General features: G+C 42.5%; 1 protein-coding gene across 1 annotated transcript in view; it reads right to left on the bottom strand.

The window, feature by feature from the left end:
* pacrg (PARK2 co-regulated) overlaps window positions 1-20,769 on the bottom strand; it is a 147,612-nt gene that overhangs the window by 123,105 nt on the left and 3,738 nt on the right. The window contains exon 2 of the mRNA XM_037746597.1: window positions 779-913. Coding sequence (XP_037602525.1) covers window positions 779-913 — 135 coding nt within the window. The remainder of the gene's footprint in view (window positions 1-778; window positions 914-20,769) is intronic.

Below are 20,769 nucleotides of genomic sequence, written 5' to 3'. Positions count from 1 at the left end.
GACAGACAGCTAACTAGCGAGAGAGCTCACTCACCCACCAACCCTTCTCTCTTTGAAGTAGGAAAAGACGGGAGGAGAAGGGAATGATTTGTTTGATTCATTTATCGTTGCTTACTATGAATAAAAGTCATTAAGAGTGGTTGCTGCATGGCGGTTGTGACGTTATGGAATAGCTGGCAGCACAGCGGTGGCTGAACTAAAGCAATATGGTGATTAGAAGAATGTATCCATCCCACACACACTGTGCCAGTCAGCAGTCTAATGGCACTCATACAGTACACACGAATACATATATAGAATTAGTCCCTGTGTTTTGCTGCGACGGCCCTGAGTTCCTTTAGAGTTTGTGATTGATGGATTCTGTGAGACAGGTGGAGCCCTCAAGTGAGCTGATCTACACTGCCTCCTACAGGATAACACCCCACATTGGATCTGTGAAGATGTGAGAAACTGTCATCATCACCTTCAGCCGAGCTGATAATGATGTCGATAAATGGTGTTTGCACAGCACCCATCGAGGCTTCAACTTCAACCACCACAACTGCTTGACAGCAAGGGTGGATTCAAACAGTAGCTTGTGTGCATGGACTACTGTATCCCAGAGTTGTGTGTAATTGTAAATTTAAAAAAAGTTTTTTTTGCTTGAAAGCTCCTAATCCCATCCCCATTCTGACATATAACGTTCCCTGATGGCACATTTAGCACCCCAGCCTTTTTGTCAATGGCGTGTGAAAACCACAAGCATTAGTCAATCTTTACCAGAGGGCAGCGCTCCTACCTTCCATGCAATGCGGTTGCCTTTGCTGTCATGCTCCAGCGCCATCGGGAACTCTCCGCGCTCGTAGAACTTGCGAAAGGCGGTTGGTTTGGAAGGGCGCACCCGAAAAGCCCCCGCAGCCGGGGGACCCACCACCTGGTCAGACAACAAAGGAGTAAAGGGGAATGAAGAGAAAGGAGCCAAAACAGAGAAATAAACAGAATGAGACACACACCGCGAGTGAGAGTGTTGTTTTATGAAATCAGAATTGACTGCGTTTTCTCCTACAAGAATAGAATCACTCCCACCGCCGCTTCTTAAAAGTAATTCAGGGAGACACATGTGCCTGCTCCTCTGCTCCTCTAAGGGAGGCAAAACACAGTTAGCGTGCGCTCTCGTGTGTGTGTGTGTGTGTGTGTTGGCTCTGTAGCCAGAGGCACTGCAAGAGGCATTGTTAGGATCATCTTTTCTCTGCCTCCATATTGGATATGTGCTATTACTGCGCCACTGAAAGCCAATGGGACTCCTATCACATCAGCCACAGTGTCTGCTGCTATTGTTGTGGGAGCCATTGGTGGTGGTAGCCTGACAACACATGTAAGTAAATGCAATACATTGAAGTAGAAAGGGGAGGGAGTGTAGAAAAAAATTGAGATTAGAACATTTTTTTCTTCTATAGGGCAAACTACGATAGCATATTAGGGACATTGTAGGTAAAAAAAAAAAAAAAAGAATTATGGAGCCAGGTGAGTGGGGTAATATTCAGAGAAAAAACTAACATTTTCTGAGATTAAAGTCATAAACATCTAAGAAAAAAACTTGAATATTCTCTGAGATTAAAGTTGGATTGTACCAAATAAAAATGTTTGGGTTTAGAAGCTTCGTTGAGAAATATTCGAAGGTATTCGAAACTTTGGGACAACGCCGCTGCTGCACTACTGTACACACGCACCTCTACACACAACTAACAGCGATATCCGTCTGAGAATAACTAATAATAATTAATGTTAAACATGAATAATGAATAATGTTGTGGGATTATTCCTTATTTTATGGGCTATAATGGGATTATACATTATTATTACATACTTATATATAAACAAGGCATTTGAATACTGATTTGAAGGTTGATTACCATGGCAACGATCGGCCGAGGAAAAACAATTTTTTTTTAATAAATACCCCACTATTTTTCATGACCACGGTTTTGTACTCCTGAGTTTTTTATGACAAAATTCATGACTTTAAAATCTTGCACATTTTTTATTGTAAATTTGCCACTTAAATATTAGAGAATACCAACGTTTTTTTCTCGTAAATGCATGATTTTAATCTCAGAGCTTTTATATAATCATATTAACCCCACCTCCCCTGGCTTCGTAATTATTTTTTCTGCCTACAATGACCCTAATATGCCATCATAACAAACAAATTGGTGTAAATATACAATTTTACAAAAATGTTGTTATTAACATGTTGAGAGATACTACAACAATTAAAACAAATCACATAATTTAGGCTTGAAACGACCAATTACCCCAAAATAACTGCAATGAAACTCTCCATCAAGGAAGTGAAACTTTTCACTGAAGACCCAACGATCAGGTTGTTCAAGTGGGAGCCACTCATGTACTTGAGGAATATGGATTTATTTGATTGAAAACATTAGAGCGTTGCAACAGTTGTAGTGGACAAATGACAGAATGTTGGAGCCAATCGTTTCCCTGTCTGCGCCCCTTGTGTGCATCCCTCGCCATCTGTGTCGCGCCGCCACATGACTGGCAGATGTGTTGCTGTCATTAATCCTCAGATTACCACCCATTGAGAAACAGGATTTTTGCCACAGCAGCCCACAGGCAGAGCAACGCGGGACTGGGATGTGTTATCTTTGGCAAGATTGGTGTGCAACTTGAGAGATTTTAAAGGGTTTCAGTCTATTAGTTTAGTTTTCCATGTTACATCATTCACTGGTGTTGCCTGTTTGTTGCGTAATTCAAAAACAAAATAGATAGAAAATAAGCCTAGAACCAGAAATGTAGCTCAGTAAAAAAAAAACGCCACCAAGGAATGATGCAACATGGAACAAAGTTAAAGTTACACATGTGACGTGGTGTCGCTGGTGCCGTGGCTAGGCTCGAGAGAAACAAGAAGAAAGGAGAAACTATTATGAGGGGCTCTGAGCGAGTGTCTCAGAGCACTTGCTGCATTTAAACAGCCCTAATGCACCGTGGGATTGCAGCGCAGTCATTTCAAATGAATCTGTTTGGAGCATTTGTTTACCATGCCAGGGAATGCTGAATAATATTATGCTGAATTAATAGGCACAGGTTTGTATACCTGCAGGAGAAAGACTACCTTAACAAAATGTCTGTGACTAACAATGCATATAAAACACAAGAAAAGGCACCTCTCAGCACCTACTGTACTGGCCTAAGAGAAATCCATCACAACAAATTATACATGTATGCCTTCTGTGGTTTTTTAAAGCCCCCCTCCAGCCAGCTTTACTTCCTGTTTTCTTTCTCAAACAGAGAATGGGGGTTTGGTTAATAGTCTGACGTAATTCATTACCATGGCAACCAGATTGCCAGTTTAGATGAATTTACTGTTTATCAGACCACAAATGAGACAAGAATTAGCACAACGACTCTCTCTCACTCGCTCTCTTCTTCACCGTCTCCTCCAGTCGAGGCGGCCGTCTGGCTGCTGCTGCACAGAGGAGCCGAGCTCCACACGCCGCCCACAGTGCACCTGAAGACGGATGGCCATGTTGCCAAGGTTCGCCATTTGAAATGCAGTTTCGGGACGTTTTTTTTAGAGGTGCACCGTCCACCAGCACCGGCCACTCTTGCCTCAGCAAATTACACTGGAGGGTGGCTTTAAGTCCCGTCTTTTATTTTCCGTATAATTTTAGTTGCAACGGTGTGTGTGTTGAATCATACGGTAACAAAAAATGACTACACTTATCATTGTAAAACCATGTAAACGGTGCACTGCTGAAAAAGAGACATTGCTCTCAGTTTTTCTTGTATTAGATTTTAATCAGTTAATCAATAATGCTGTGAATTGTTTTAGTTAAGTGTCAGCTTGTCTCGGTAGAATACTGTTTTTGTCTCGTCGCATCAAGCGCAAAGCATAAGTTAATACATTAATGAAATGCCTTTTGCTGTTTCAGTTAGACTTATCACTATTATCTGTTTGTCTTCCATTGTTACCCTCTCTCTCTCTGTGTCTCTGTTCAATCTTTCACTGCAGGAGTTGTTTTGCAACCCTCGCTGTGGAAATAGGAAGCTGTAAAGCTTGCAAGATCAGTGCTGCTCCAGCCTGCAGGAGTGACAAAGCTCTCATATCCAGGTAGCTACGACAGGCGTTGAGCCACGCTGCACAGGGTAGGCTAAAAATAGCTCAGACTGGGCAGCAAGGAGAGAATGAACTCAGACTGCATTGACTGGCTGAGCAGCTTTTATGGTCAGGAATGATGACGCTGCAGTCACTTCCATGGCCTGCGCTTGTGGCTGAGGTGTTCCAAACTTCACAGCTATTTCACTGTTTTCTCTCCAATTATCAGCACTGGCAGGCAACGCACATACATCAACAGCCAGAAGGGTGTATATATATGTACGCACAATGGCATGCATTAAAGCCTAACACAGAGGCCCTTTCCTTGCTACTGACGTGGGCTGCCGTTCCTGGCAGCTTGAGGAGAACTGTAACAGCAATAGCATTGTGGAAAGATTATCACCTGCTGGCTTCCTGATGCCACTCCAATGATCTGCCTGCTCCTGTTCTGCCATTCATGACATTCTGGTCTAAAGCTCCTGCATGCTGAGAGAAGAAAACGCTATCACTGAATCTCAAAGTAATAGCTATAGTCCCTAACCTAGTTTGCCGAACAAAAACTAGAGTTTGGAAAGGAGGTTAAACGCGCTTCAACCGTTTCACAAGGAATAGTAGGCCTGTCGGTGCTCACAGAATAGGGCAATCTTGTAACAGGAGAGACTTCAGAGACCAGGTCCAAAGCACACTGGAGCACACGGATTTAAGTTAATCAACTTTATTTACAGACTAACGTTTCAACGCCAACTGCGTCTTCATCAGAGTCAAACCGATCTGAGACTCACATCCTCTTAAATAAACTCCCCTAGTTGGGAACTGATTCAGCATAGGCTGGAAAAATGGGAAGGGAACAATAAGCTGCATGTAGACGGTAAACAATCATACATCATATAATAATAATAAAAAAGAGAGAAGTAGAAGTAAATAAATAAATAGTTGTTTGTGACTTCATCAGTGACAACATCCATGTACATATATCAGAAATGATTTAGTAAGGACAATAATAATAATAATAATATGTATCACAACGATAAAGGTAAATACATCCAACATCCAAATATCATAAAATGCATGTAAAGCATGCATGTAAAGTCAAAAACAACTATTTATTTACTTCTACTTCTCTCTTTTTATTATTATTATTATTATTATTATTATTATTATTATTATTATTATTATTATATGATGTATGATGGTTTACCTTGCCTACATGCAGATTATTGTTCCCTCCCCATTTTTCCAGCCTATGCTGAATCAGTTCCCAACTAGGGGAGGTTATTTACTGTAAGAGAATGAGTCTCAGATCGGTTTGACCCTGATGAAAACGCAGTTGGCGTCGAAATGTTGGTCTGTAATAAAGGTTGATTGCCTTAAGTCCGTGTGCTCCTGGGGGCTTTGGACCTGGTCTCTGAAGTCTCTCCTGTTAAAAAAAACTAGCTTGTTTCCTATGTTTTTTGTAGCCCTCTGAGAACTGAAGCCACATGAACTCATGGACAGGGCATGGCAACGCAGCGTCCACACAGCAACGACATCCCTAAGTTCTATCTTGTATGGATGAGCATGCATTTGTGTTAACTCAATTTAGACTAGCTGCTGCAGATTCTGCTGTACTGTTAGCCAGCAGCACGTCACATCACTTTGAGCTCTGCACGTCTCCTAAACACATTTGAATCATTGTATGTTCTCAGTTTTCTCCGCAACTCTGCCTGCATTTATTGATCATGAATAGCCACAAAGGTGGTTGTGTTGTTATACGACTGATAAGGACAGCCCCCATGCAGCGCAGCATACCCCTGTGTAATCCAAAAATGCATCCCGTTCTAAAACACTGGCATAAACACAAACACAAACAGTGAAAAAGGTAGAAAAAAAAGGAGCCTATAACGTAGACCTATACAAGCAGATAACATCCCGCCCCTCAGTGGAGGCCATAAAGCGAGCCTGTGAGGCGACAGACTACAGAACAGAGATAGAGGTGGTGTAAGGCAATAAAGGGGGGAAGTGTCTGTTTTGTGTGCCCCTGGTGCACACATCAGGGAGTCATAACAAGGCAGTACTGGTCAGATGAGCTCCAGGCTGTCATTTCTCTCCTTCGCCTTTACTATGCCTCCAGATCCGTTTCCTTCCTAATACTGTTGTCCACTCCAACTAGCTCCACCGTAAACCTGGCTGCTGCAAGACCCACAGAGGCAATAACACACAAACATGCACGCACGCACTCGCTCACACACCACACATGCTGAGCTCCCCACGGGCGAGCCCCTGCAGAGGTGATTGAGCACCGGCAAGGCCTCGTGCTCCTGTCATTTATAAAGGTGTCACCCTGAGAAACAGAGATGCTCTCTCTAACCTTATTAGTATGGCACCTCCATGGCTCTCCTGCCTGATTTTGACACAAAGAGTGGGTGGGGTAGTCAAAAGGTACAGGGAAAAAAGAAATTAAGAGAGAGGATAAAGGTGGAGATAGGCCAGAGAGAGACAGAGACACGAAGAAGCTGGAAAAGATGAAAAACAGAGACTGACGAAATCAAGAGATAGAGAATGGAGGAAGGTGATGGAGGAACAGTGGATATGACAGGAAAAGGGAGAAGGGGAGACAAGAGGTGTGGCTCATCAATTCTGAGGGTGAGTTCAGCGTGGCGGGGCTGCTGCAGCATGTAGGTGATCCATCACCGTGCCTGGGCCTCCAGCTCCAGCGCTCTCTCTCTCATCTCTCCATCTCTCTGCCGTATACCACCACCACCCCAAAACACCTCTGAATATTTCTGATAGATGTCTGGTGACGGGCTGTCAATTCATTGTCAACCCCTCGACGCCATCACCACCGCACATTTCCGTCAAATGAGGCCCTCGTTAATCTCCCTTTTCATTTCTATCCATCTCCTATTACCCTTGTGCCTCTTAGTCTGTCAGTGCAAACATGCATTTTGTTGCATTGTATTTGTGGGGGAACATGGGTTCCACTGCACATACTGTATATGCATTGTAGGGGTGGGAAAAAAAATGTATTGCCCTATGTATCGCAATGTTTTGTTTTTTTTACGATTTCGAAATCTATTTTTTTAATGCCAGAATCTATATATTTGTTTCATTTGAGTTTATGTGGAGGTAGAACAAAGTTTATTATTATTTATTGTTGTAGTCTGAGTAACGTGACGTCATACCCGTTCCTAAAGCTAAAGCTGCATGCTAACTCTGTCATGGACAGGAAACGTTATCGTATTGCGGTAACGCGCGGTCAAGCCAGCCGTCACTCGCATCTCCGTGGTCAAATCGGCCGACGCTACAACTGTAGAGCACCATTATACTGACATTTATGGTAAATACAGTTAAACAGATCTGACCATGGATATATAAAGAGAAAGGAGCTGACGGGGAGAGCTAGCGACGGACTTGGCGAAGTTAGCGGGAGTATACATGTGTGACTACGTCCGGTTTTCAAAATAGGGAACTGTGTATACAAAATACATAAATGGAAATAAGATTGATTGGATTATATTCACCAGAAGTATAAAACATTACATGTCCCTTATAAATTAAAAAGGAAAATACCACTAATTTGTGAGGAAAATGTCAATTCTTTGATTTTTCGGCTGCTGGAATTTTTTTTTATAAATAATGCCTGGCAATGACTGATATCTTTGACTTTAGTACATCTCTGACTACATACATGCTGAAAATCAAATATTTTAATGTATTAATTTAGATATTTTTCGAATTAAAAGTCCCTAGAAGTGTATGATTCAACTTTTTCCCAGGTCTAGTGTTAAAAAAGTGAACAAAAATCGCAATAAATCATAATATCGAATCGCAATACTTGTACAATTGCAATACATATCGAATCAGCACTCAAGTATTGTGATAGTATTGAATTGGGAGATAGGTCCCAGCCCTAGTGCATTGCATCACCTGTTTACTGAGGCAGCAAACAGGGTAGGCACCCACTTGCTCTCTCTCTCTCTCTCTCTCTCTCTCTCTCTCTCTCTCTCTCTCTCTCTCTCTTTCTCTCTGCATTTGACTGCTGTTCTCGGTTGAGAGGTTATTGAAATCTAGCTCCGTACAGAAGGCCGCCTTTCCTGAGGGAGGGAGCAGCGTAGGTGAGTCACAGAGGATAGAATAGACAGACCGAGGCTCTCCTGATAAGGTCAGCTTGCACATCGCTGCCACAGGCAACAAAATTAGCTCTCTTTATTTACAGGGCATTTTCTGCCATAGCCCGTAGCCTGCTGCCTGCCCGATGGCCACCAGGGATAATGGCTGTGCTAGAGATGTGTGCTTTATTTTCAAACTGCATTTAAATGAACAAGACAGACGAAATAACGGAAGTGTTTGAGCTGTGAGGGAATCTCTGCTTCTACGGTCAAACAATCATTCGACAGGATATTTCTGCTTACTCATTCCCTCTGCAGGGCAAAACACAGACTGGTGGGAGGCTGATTCCTTTCAGAAGAAGCAATCTGCAATATTTGTGCTGCACTCCATTAATTTCTCATGACCAAACAGCGAGAAGTGCAATCAGTCTGCGAGTGAGTTTCATTATGTGCAGAAATTAGCCCTGTTGTGAGAGACAAGGTCGGATGAGAACAAATGAGTAAAGAGCTCTCGCCGGACGGGGAAAACCACAGAGTGATGAAAGGTAACAGAGTCTTTTGTTCAGAGCTCACAGGACCATAGAGGAGTGCTTTACAATTGTCACAGTGTCAGAGGCTTTCACATCAACTGTACTGCTCGCGCAGGCACAAGGGCAGGGATGTTTGTAATGAAAAATGACGACACAGCTAGGCAAAGGCGACACTACACACCTCGCGTCACTACAAAGACACAAGGATGAAACAGGTGACAGCCACCTACTATTGAACTGTGCGCGAGAGGGATAACTTTAGAAGAACTTCAAAAAGAAGCTTCAAGCATTGAATAGCGCCCCGCTGTTTTCTGTCTCCTCTAGTTTAACCCCATCACTTAAAAGAACAGCATAGACATGGGGAGACGTTAACAGGGTGTGAAAGAAAGAGTTTGAGGTAGGAGTGCAGTGAATGAGGCTACGTGTGAGCGAGAAAAGGAGAGTGAGCAAGACAGAACGAGGGAGGGAGAGAGAGAGGGATGCTCTGAGTATTTTCCATCTTCCCTGTGTGGCCCACTTATCAGCCAGGCAGCAGGGCAGCCTTGTGCTTACAGAGCCCTATTGGCTGATTCATATCACCAAACCACAGTTCGAGATGATGGTTCAGAGTGAATCAGCCTGCATGGCGAAGGCAGAATATAGCAACTCTTACTACTTGTTAAATGAACGGGAAACCACATGCATCGAGCCCATGAGGCTAAACTTAATAGAAACATGCACATTGATTGACTCCCATAAGTCTGAAGTAGAGCCAAGATGCCCTCAATGTGCATCTACACTGATACAAACCATGTAAACACACATGTATACAGAACACCACACGTGTGCAGGTTGTGTCAGACACATATGATTTGTTGTATAGTCTTGTTATAATGAACTGATCGACTTATCATCAATTGGAATCAATACATGGCTCCAAGGAACATATATTTTTGCAACAACATGTCTGACCACTCTTCAATTTGTGCAATTTATGTATGTTGTTTTTTTTCTATTAACTTTATTTATTAATTAAATACATTATTAATTCATTTAACAGCCATCTCACTCATGGTTAAAACTTTAAACCAGCACAAAAGCCACAATACTCAGGGCACTTCCTGCATGCCTGTGGCATTTTACACTGAATGAATTAGCCCAGCGGCTAGCAGCCTTTAGTTAGTTAGATCCTTAATCATAGCTCTCCTACTCTTACTTGGTTTAACATAAAGTCACTGCATCTCCCGACACAACAACACCATGATTGAATTTCAGCCTACATGCACATATTTCCCGCTCAACATTGTTGAATGAGAGCAGCTGATATTGGTAGCGAGAACAACAAGCTAGTGGGTTGCCGAGTGCCGTCTCTCAGCTCGGCTCAAAGACTCCGTCCTCCGCCCTCTGTGACATGCAGCAAATGTAAATGTAAATGACAGTTATCAGGGCATAATACCAATGATCTGTTGATCTTTATAAATCAAGACTCCATAGTCTAACAATGGCATGTTTTAATCGGGAATCGAATCGAATCGTGACCTTAAAACCGAAAGTCAAATCGAATCATGGATTTGGAGAATCGTGACACCCCTAGAATATACTGTATGTTTGTGTGTCAGCAAACAGAGGTTGTTAAGAGAGTGGGGCACGCACTGATCCAATGCTTTGTCTTTACAGCCCCAATCAGTGATGAAGGTATTAAAACACTAAGCTGGGCCATGAAATTAATGAGACACAGAAGGAAAACTACATCCCTGACCTGCTGCAGTTGCCACTTCTGCTGCTGATAAAGACGAATTTAACTGTCCCCCCAATTTTATTCACCAAATAAGTAGCTTCTTGTCAATAAACATCCTCATAACTGCGTTTAAATTTATGACGGACTGAAAACCACCTCATAGAATATTAATGCTCCTCAAGTCGGTGACAACACTCTTTGTTTTGAGGAGTGGTTATGGGGTGCTGGCCACGGCTCAGAATAGCTGCATGACTCATCCAAAAAGTTGAAACCGAAGTTTGTTTTGCAGGTAAGGAGACAGTCAACTAAGGAGATAAGGAGGCGGTCGTAGAAATAAACAGCCAGGCTTGGGAGATGCTGAGACGGGCAAGCAGGCTGGAACCAGGCGAGGAGATGAGTAGATAGACAGCAAGACAGCAAAGCAGGAGAATGTAGCTGTGGCTTTAGTGAGGAAGCATCACTGGGAGCTGTGGAAGATTTGGCAGCAATAGGCCCACAGGGGGAGGAATAGGAGAAGGACACACCCAGAGCAGCAGGAGGCCATCGATTTCCTCACAGACAGACAGATGAGAGAAGAGAGAGCAGGTCAGTCGAAAGCGTCACCACATCACGCCAACCCCCCAGCCACACACACATGTGTCACAGGTAGCCCGGCACTGAGAAATCTCTGAGGAGTGGAGCGAGGCATGGGCAGATAAGCAGCCTGCACATGGCAAGAGATACAGGTTCTACCTCTGATATGGGAATATTGTTTAACAGTGAAGAACATTATCTAGGTGATTAGTATGTATTGCAAAATGAACCCCAGGCCCTTGGTCTTATCACACGCCCAGTGTGACTTTCTATTCCTGGAAATCGGTCTTGCTGCCTGTAAGGCCGTCTGCTAAAAATGATGCTGGGGTTTTTACTTACAGAGACACCATGCAGAGACCAAAGCCCGGCATGGTCTGAAATTTGACCTTTACATAAATTAAACTGGGGGGGGGGGAAGCACACTGAAGGCTACTTCCCTGCAAGACACACAGTCTGCCAAACTTAGCTGCACACATCCACACTTTATCTTCTCTATTTCCTTTACCTACTTTAATGTAACATAAAATGCTTCTTAATCCAAAATGTGTTTACTCTACAGGAGAAAGGGTCTCCCAGCAGAGGTTGTTCCAGGAAACAGTGAGTGGTATACAGTATATGGAACAGAGGTCTGTTATTGAGACCTCCTGCGAGGATAATGCTCTGAATGATAGTCCACCCTTCAGATTAGCCCGAGAGACAAAGAAAAAAACAAAAACACTTGGATGCCTTGAAAACAGGCAACTTCCTCAGACGCCTCAAATCTCACACTGTGCTTGCTGGAGCAGCTCTCTCAGACAGAGAGGCGACACTTTTGGCTGAGCTACGGGGAGGCATTCGCTCAAAGACACACACATGCACACAGTCGCACAAACAAACAAATAAAATGGAGTTAAAGCAAAGGCATGCAAATGGAACTTTGTGCCAGACACTCTGTATTCTGAGAGCAGGAGGATTCATATGAAAGTCATGCAGATCTACTTCAGTTTTATCACTTCTTGCTCCTACAATCCACTCATCTATCCATTACGGGTGGGAAAATAATCGATCCACCTATGTATTGCAATTTTGAAATCGATCTTTTAATCCCAGAATCGATATTTGCTTCATTTGAGTCTCTGCTGATGTAGAAGGAAGTTACCGCTTTTATTGTTGTAGTCAGAGTAACGTCACATCATATGCGTTCCGCATCCGTCAACAAAACAAAACGAGGAGCCGAAACGACAATTCAGAAAACGGCGGAGGGTCTGCGTAGATACGACGTGCACTCTCACATGTTAAATCCAAAGTGGTAAACACTACACATACAGTAAATAATGGAAACACTTTGGGTTTCACACATTGCCAGGAAAAGCAGAGCTAGACATCATGGCTAAAGCTGCATGCTAACTCTGTCATGGACAGGAAACATTATCGTATTGCAGTAACGTGCGGTCAAGCCAGCCGTCACTCGCATCTCCATGGTCAAATCGGCCGAAGCTACAACTATAGAGCACCCATATATTGACATTTATGTTAAATACAGTCAAACGGCCCCGATGGAGCTGGCCATGGATGTATAAAGAGAACAGAGCTGACTGCAGAGCTAGCGACGGACTTGGTGAAGTTAGCGGAAGTATACACATCTGACTACGTCTGGTTTTCAAAATAAGGTGTTACAAAGTAAAAGTCCCTAAAAGTGTATGATTCAACTTTTTCCCATGGTCTAGTGTTAAAAAAGTAATACTTAAAAATCATAATACATATCGAATCGGCACCCAAGTATCGTGATAGTATCAAATCGGGAGATAGGTGTATCGTCTCAGCCCTACTATCCATCCATCTATCCAATCACCCTTACTGCTTCTACACCTCTGGCTCTGCATTGCAGGTTGCTGATGCTCTGACAGTGAAACAGGTGTCTTGGCTATTAGTATGAGTCTCTCTGTGCCACCTCCTCTATCCCACACGTCTGATGACAAGCATAAATCAAGGCTGTGTGAATGAGCAACAGTGAATAAGGGACTTGCTACAAAAGCAGCCAGCCAGCGTGCCTTTAGTCTCACCGTCAAACACCAATGATACAGCTTACAGTGGATCTCAAAAACAGTCCTAACCAAAGCAAAGATTAAAAAGAGTGCTTGCTGTTTACGCAAGAGTTAAATATGACCTCCCAAGTTCAGTCTGAGCAGCAAAATCTCATCCATCTTCAATCATAAAATGAACACTCATCTATTTAAGAGGTGTGCTACGTCATCCTCTCCCTCCTGAATCATATACGCTCTCCAATATCTTTCCCCTCCACTCACTCTAATTTCCTCTCATAAAAACTCTGCCTTCTACGACTCTCCTTGGCTTGAATTTTTATGTCTTTTTGTGGCCCATCTCAGAGGAATGTTGTCAAGGTAATGTGATGATGACCCTTACACTCCTCATTAAATCACTCAGCATCAGAGCATCAATTATATGTCTAAAATGTTATGTGAAAATACAGCCAGCCAAGACAGCACAGACGACCTTAAAAAAAAGTGGCGGGGAGTTTTCTTTTTATCTGTTTCAACTAAAGGTCTGAATCTCAATCTCTTCCATTAGCAATCACATCAGCATCCGTGTCACAACCTCATTCAGACAGACAGCCCAAACAAAGTCAGTTAGATCCGTTAACGCTAAAGAGATGGGTGTCAGAGTGACAGATGGAAAGTTGAGCATCTGTCACTGTACTGAACCATTTGGCTGAAATCAAAGGGAGATGAGGGCCTTCAAAGGACAGACAAAGCTGTGTCTGAGGCCAGACATGCTCTGGTGTGCTCTGCAGATAAGGGCCAAGAGGTTATATTGCTTTTCTTCTGTCTCTCCCTTTGTTCTCCACCGTCTTAAGGGAGTGGGAGGGTGGCAGAGAAAAAAGTAGAAGAGAGAGACAGAGAAAATGAGTCACGAACAGGTCGCCCGTCTCCCTCTGCCACGGCACGCCGTGTTGGTCAAACACTCGTTAGCAGAATTTGCTTGGTGTTTCCGGATGGGCGAGGGTAATGAGCAGAGGTGGCTGGAGCGGAGAGGTGCCAGGCCGTGATGTGGATCATTTCTGACAGTATCAGAGTACTTATTGCCCTCCAGCCCTTCCCTTTCCGTGCCTCCTCCAGCTTGCTGCGGCAGAACCGTTGCCTCCAGCGTGCCTTCGACTGGGAGCACTTTGACTCAGCTGGATGCGAGGCATGAGCTAAATAGCAGAGTAATCCTCAGCGGGATTCTGAAGGGAACGTACACACTGCTTCAAATCTCAAATGGTTTGCAGGTTTACTTTCTTGGCACTGGGTGAAGAACACCGATGCCCCGGAGCACCATATATGAAGTTGGCTGCTGTGCATTTTTTAGTGTGCAACATAGTGGAACTGGTGCACTTTTGCTCTGCCCTCCCATCCCTCTTCTCTTTACAGAAAATATCCCCCTAATAAGTATTCTTTTGTATTGCAAAATGCTTCTTTTCTAACATTTATTACAAGATTGCACATGCTATGTATCACCATGGATGGGGGATTCTGCCATTGTCCTTGAGGGATTACGACATACAGCCCATTTGGGTCTCTGTACTGGTCAGCAAAATTCAAAAGGTCAGGCCAATGTTATTGCATTGATGGTGATTTTAAAAGATTTTCAAAGTGGGGGGTAGCGAAACAAAGGCCACCATTTGGCATTATTGGATTGGAACAACAGTGTTTGTCAGATACATTGATTTTTCTGGGACTGGTTCTTATTATGTTGATGTAGGCAGTATGTGAGCTGCCACATAGGACCCTGTAGTAAAGTGTATAACACGTGCCGACACTAATAAGGGCCTATTCTCCTCTAGCAAGGACAAGTCAGCCCGATGGATGATAATGATGGAGGATGGGTGAATAAAAGGCTAATGTCCTGTCAGTTTAATACACTTAAGTGCAGCCTCATTTAGGTTTAAAGTTTAGTCGTCCGTATGGACATTAGGGCAGTATGTGTCACTTGTAACACGTACATTTACATAAAGACACACAATAAACACAATGATGTGGTACACAACATAATGTAAACACTTGATTAAAACTGACTTGTCTTGGAAGTAACTGAATTAAGTAAACTAAATTAAAAATAGTGTTACAAAAGGGGCCAGAGTGGCTTGAAGGCCAATTAGCAGCATTTGTCAGCGATAAAAGAGGTCTGGCTGTCAGCACTTTAATATTGTTTATTATGTCGAGAGGAAAATGTTTAAAAATTATGACAACAGACACATCGCCTCAACAAAGATGAAAAGTGGTCACAAATTGAAACTAACCAACAGTGATATAATGGACATACACAGTACATCAGGTAAACAACCTTATATAACCCACCTTTGGCAGTGTTTGCAATGATGTTTAGGACATTTTGTCTGTTGCTTGTTAGTTATAGTTATAGTGTGTCAAATTTAGGTATGTCATGATATCAGAAATTTTGTAACCAATATCAATAGCAACGAAATTCCACTTCTCAAGAACTATACTTTTTATTATTAGGTAGGTACAATTGCAAACACATTACAATGTAAAGCAGTACAATAAACCTCAAGAATACTAAAACAAAAAAAGTGTTTAACCCTGTATGACAAGTAGGCTGCCAAAATAATCCTTTTTATTTTATATTTCTATGTGTGACAAAGTCTTGCATGATATTGGTGTCTTACTGTACATTAGTGAAATTAGAGAAAATACTGTAAGCGTGAAATTTAGTAAAACGAAATGGTCTGATTCGTGTTACATAAAGTCATCACTTTACTTACTGTCCCCAAGCCTGTTAAAGCTGCATACCATGCTAGCTTAACAACATGTTAAGCAATTTGATTATACGGTCATTCCTAATTATTTACATCAAACATGGTGTGTAATGTACAAAAAAAGCATGTGTATGTGTGTGAAGTTATTTTTAATATAGCAACATCAAAGTATGTCCTCAAATTCATCTGTGCTTTTAATACGACTGAGACGAAGCGAAAACAAGCCAACCCTGCAATCTTGCTTTTGATACAAGAAGGACACCGCTCGTAGAGGAGGCATAGGTCTGGATGTCCTCTGCACTGGTTATCACATGACATAGGGCTAATTAACTCCAGAGCGGAAAATAGAGGCCCTGCAAGGAGCAATAAACATTCTCCATTAAAAGCCGTCTAATTAGAATGCAAGCTACAAGGGCTTGAAGGAGAACATAACAAACACAGAGGCCAGTGTAATTGTCAACCGAGCTCTGAGGAAAGCAAACATAATAGACATAATCAGCCAAGCACTTCCTACAAGGCCATGATAGAACGCGTGGAAGTACTTCTCCATATCGGACTGAAGTTTCCAGATGGTGTTTTCCTCAACCATGGAAAAGGTCACTGACATTTCAGCAGTCATGCACTTCAGATAGCCCGCCATCAATTATAATCCATCTGATACCTGGTGAGAGGAGCATTGAGCGCAGAATCTACTTCTTGTAAGTTCTACTAAATTCATCCTGAGTTGTAGATTTTCTATATGAACAATTCACCAAGCCTCCTTGCCGATATGCTAGTATGACATGGTTGGTACCAATTGATTCCTTAGGTTTTCTAGTTTTATATAATACTAGTCTTCACGTTAGCTTTAAAACTGAGCCCACTACAACCTCCGTTAAGGAAATTAGTGTCGTTAAAGCGAATTAAAGCGTTATTATCGCGTTAACTTTGACAGCCCTACTCAAAAGCAATGGCATTTCACATTACTTCCCTTTAATGGTCACTTTTAATTAACAACATTTCATTGGATAAAAATATCTTTAAACAATGCTGAAGGTATGTTTCTATTTGGGTCAGTCTTTTTCCTCTGCTTTTAAAGTAAGGAGCAAAGCAGCCAAAGTCAACAAAGTCAAAAGTTATGGGGGAGAAACTGTAAGATTTCAGAGTCAGCCAATGCTCCGTCCACTCAAGGCCTTTAGGTGCCGTGGTTGATCGATAGTAATGGAAACGCCAGGAGGCCTCCAGAGCCCATTGCCAATTTAACCTTTTTTAACCATGACTCAATTCTTCCTCCAATAACCCAGCTGCTTACCGGGATGGACTACAGGCTTCTGGCGCTGATAAGACAAGCGTGCAGGAGCAGAGGGAAAGGATGCAGGAAAATAGTTTTAGTGTGAACGAGTGTGTGTGTGTGTGTGTGTGTGTCCACAGGCACCGCTGGTTTTGAAAACACTTCCATGGGGCAGTTCAAGTGAGGCAGGCAAGCAGACAGGTGAGGGAAATCTACAGCAACAGCGCAAACTTGCTCCTTTACTTAGGCATGCTCCACCACAACACAGACACAAAACACCCTACCGGCTTCATGGCCAATTTATGTATCACGCTGGGCACATTATGAGTTCCTGTGTCAGGTAAATGTGTTTGGAGCGATGGGGAAGAACGATTTTGACTGCGAGTGAAAATAATAAATAGACAGATTCATCTTCATAAACGCTTTCAACGGTTCAATCTTGGTCAACAACTGCCTGCTATCCATACAACTGACGACGGGCCTCTTTCTATCTCAAACATGCGGCCTTTTTTTATCCTTGTTTTGTTCTTTTTCTGTTTGTTATGATTTCTCCTCCACCCTCGTGGTGTTTTCAGAGGCTAGCAGAAAGGACTTAATCACTTTAAATCATGCTTTAACTGATACAGTTAATTCTAAACCAAATCAAACATAAATGACATTTTAAATAGGTTTATATTGCAATTTAAAGAGACATTATAGTTAATCAGGTTGCACTGAAATTCTAGACTCATTTAAACCTTAATCAAGGATCAATTCTAAACTGTCACTTGTTTAATTTGTTCAGATGGCTTAATTTATTAAGATGACATTCAGCGGTTAGAGCGTCAAAGGCAAATAGCTGAGATGTGAAACATCACGTCTCTGACATCTAAAAGGCAAAATTTCTACAATACAATACAAATAAATTCAACATTAAATTGCATCTACAGTATGTTCTGTTCCACCTTATTATTTGGTTCTTATTATTATTGAATGTTGTTATATTGCTGATTTAGTTCAGGTTTTACTATTGTGTACAGTAATTGACTGTTTCTCAGTGTAAAATGTTTTCATCTTCAGGGACCTGCCTGGTTGAATGAAGGTTATGCAGAGAAAGAAAGAAAGAGAGAGAAAAAGAGAGAAAAAGACAGAGAGAGAGAGGGACAGCATAGGAGGCTGAGACATCTGCTCAGGTATATAATGATGATGCTGTGGGGGAGGAAAGGAATAAGATATGGAGGTCATGTTTGCTAGCATGGAGTCTCCATCTGTCCCCTGGGGTTAGTGGGGTGAGCCAGGGATGACGGTGGGGCGGAGGGGGGAGAGGGAGAGGGGTAGGCGAGTTGCGGGTAGCATTGTAGCAGACTCGGGGACAGTGTTTGCCAGCTCAATTTTTTATCCCAGAGGCCAAGCAAACAGTAAATGAGGTGTGTGTGTGTTATAAAAGCAGTCTATAGGCTCAGCAATCTGCAGACCCTTGCCGCACGAAAGTTGAGGTTGGGATCAGGTGTAGTCTGTATCGATTTGCCCTCTCAGGTGAACTGTGCAATACGGTGCCTTAAAGAGGATCATGTCCATGTTCTCGCGTTTGTGTTGTATGGAAGTGTAGGACACGGGAGAGTGTAGAGACATTTACAGCTTCGGTCCTTTCTTCCATGTCTTTTCATCAAGGAGCACTTCCTGAGGCAAACGGCAAGAAACCGCAGTCTTTGTTAAAGCGTAAAAGCAGTACACAAAAAGAGGATGTGTTGTGGCAAACGTCCAACACATTACAGACTGTGTAAATCGATCACAGGGCATGATGATGATCTAAGGTCACATATTCCACATCTTCAGGAGTCTATAAATCAATTGTACCCTATCTTAATGACTGATCCCAAGTGAGCTCAATTGTCATGGCCCAAATGTTTTTACTTAGGTGTTTAAACGGAGAGATGGATCAAGTTAGCCTGTTTGCACACCTCCGAATCGCCGCCCACATCTCACATCATCGATCTCTTCGATTCAACGATTCAAATAGTTCTGGTGCTGTGCTATAGACGGCTGTTTCCACCGGTTGGAGAAATAGTCAACAAATTAGAGCTTTCTAGTTGTATTCACAAAAAAACTACATAGCTAGCTACCTAGCAACATTCATCAAAAATTACAACTATAAGATGAGCATGGATGCGATCAATACAGCTACACAAGTTGTTGTAAGTTCACTTACACAAATACAAACTCTTCAAGCGCTGTGAGTTTTTGATCGATGTGAAAGCCGTTAAGTTAACTGTGCTTAGCGGCCGATACCGCCATGTCTATGTCAACTGAAAAGGATATCTGCGGGACGATTATGTCACTCGCTAGTGATTGGTTAGGAACAAAACAACACACCCTTCCCCAACAAGAACTCAGCTAATGAACACAATGTCAGGCTGAAGGAAATGACCTAAAACAAAATGGCAACTCTTATCAGGCTAGAAATAAGCAAAACACACTCCATAATTGGGTTGGGTGATATGATGATATACTGTATACTTGTCATGGTAAGAAAGGCTGAGATGTAATTAATAAAACTAATGCATTTCATTTAGGTGCTCTGTCAGGGCTCTAATATTGTGCATGCTGGCTCAATTCCATGGCTAACTTGGTATATATTAGAGGGAATGGAAACTGCTATGACAAGCACATCATTTTGCCATTGAGGACAATACTGCAAATCAAAGAAAAGGACTGCTTTAAGGCAATATTTGATTACCATTTTTGAAGTATGAACGAGTTTTTGAATCATCTTGATTTGACAGGTAGAATTTGCTGGATTGGCCTAAAACAGATATTTTCATATACCACGAAAAACAATTTTATCCGTATCACTGACTCGTACCGCACAACTCAAGAAAATCAATATCCTCTTTTTCTTTCTCTGTGTCAACCGCGATGTTCACATTTACAGTATGTGTATTCATGTCCAATCGTGTCACAACACCATGCAGGTGTTTTTCGCTCTCCCCCCAAACCCCTGCTATGTTTTGTCACCAAGCTGAAATAAGCCTCTGACACAGAAAATAACAGCTTTGTTCTCCTCTCTGTCTGAAACACAAGGTGACGACCTCCCACCAGAATGTAATGTGCACCTTTTTTCTCTTTAAATGCTTGGGGATGAATCACTAGAAAAAAAGGGGGGGAGAGTTTCAGGGGCCTGTGCTATTGATTCAATTTCTATGACCACAAATACTTTAAAGCATAATAAGCCTATGCTTCAAGTCCCCATACCCTTTCAAGGCTTGAAATGGCCTTGTCGTTACCTACAAATCACAGCTCTCCGCAAAGCCCTCTACGGAACGATATGTCAGTGACCACAGGGGAGGAAAAAAAAAAACAGAAGGCAACAGACACAAGCAAGCCACTGAAAAATGTAATGGTTTTTGTTGAGGATTTAGCCAGTGGTATGTGCAGTGAGGGAGTATCATTCATGTTCCAGGCGTGGCAGATCCTCTGGGGAGATGGTGAATATTAAAGGGCTTTTCAGGAGCCTTCCTTGCGAAGGCTCTTGACAGGAGATTTGTTTATGACCTTCAAAAAAAGGAGGGGGAAGTCAATGATAGCTCTGACTGCCTCTTTTGCATCTTGAGGCAATCCCTGCCCTTGAAAAAAATAGAGCTGCAGTTTCAATTTCAGGTATTTACTGTTGTCATCAGAACTGTGCAGCTCCTTATATTCGTCACATGGGCCAGTTTCCTTTAAGTGCAGCAGTGTGGATGTATGTAACAACGCAATAGCT

This window comes from Sebastes umbrosus, chromosome 16 (genome assembly GCF_015220745.1).
Source record: "Sebastes umbrosus isolate fSebUmb1 chromosome 16, fSebUmb1.pri, whole genome shotgun sequence".
NCBI lineage: Eukaryota > Metazoa > Chordata > Actinopteri > Perciformes > Sebastidae > Sebastes > Sebastes umbrosus.
The sequence above is the reverse complement of the archived record's forward strand: the minus strand, read 5'-3'. Positions and strand labels throughout refer to the sequence as shown.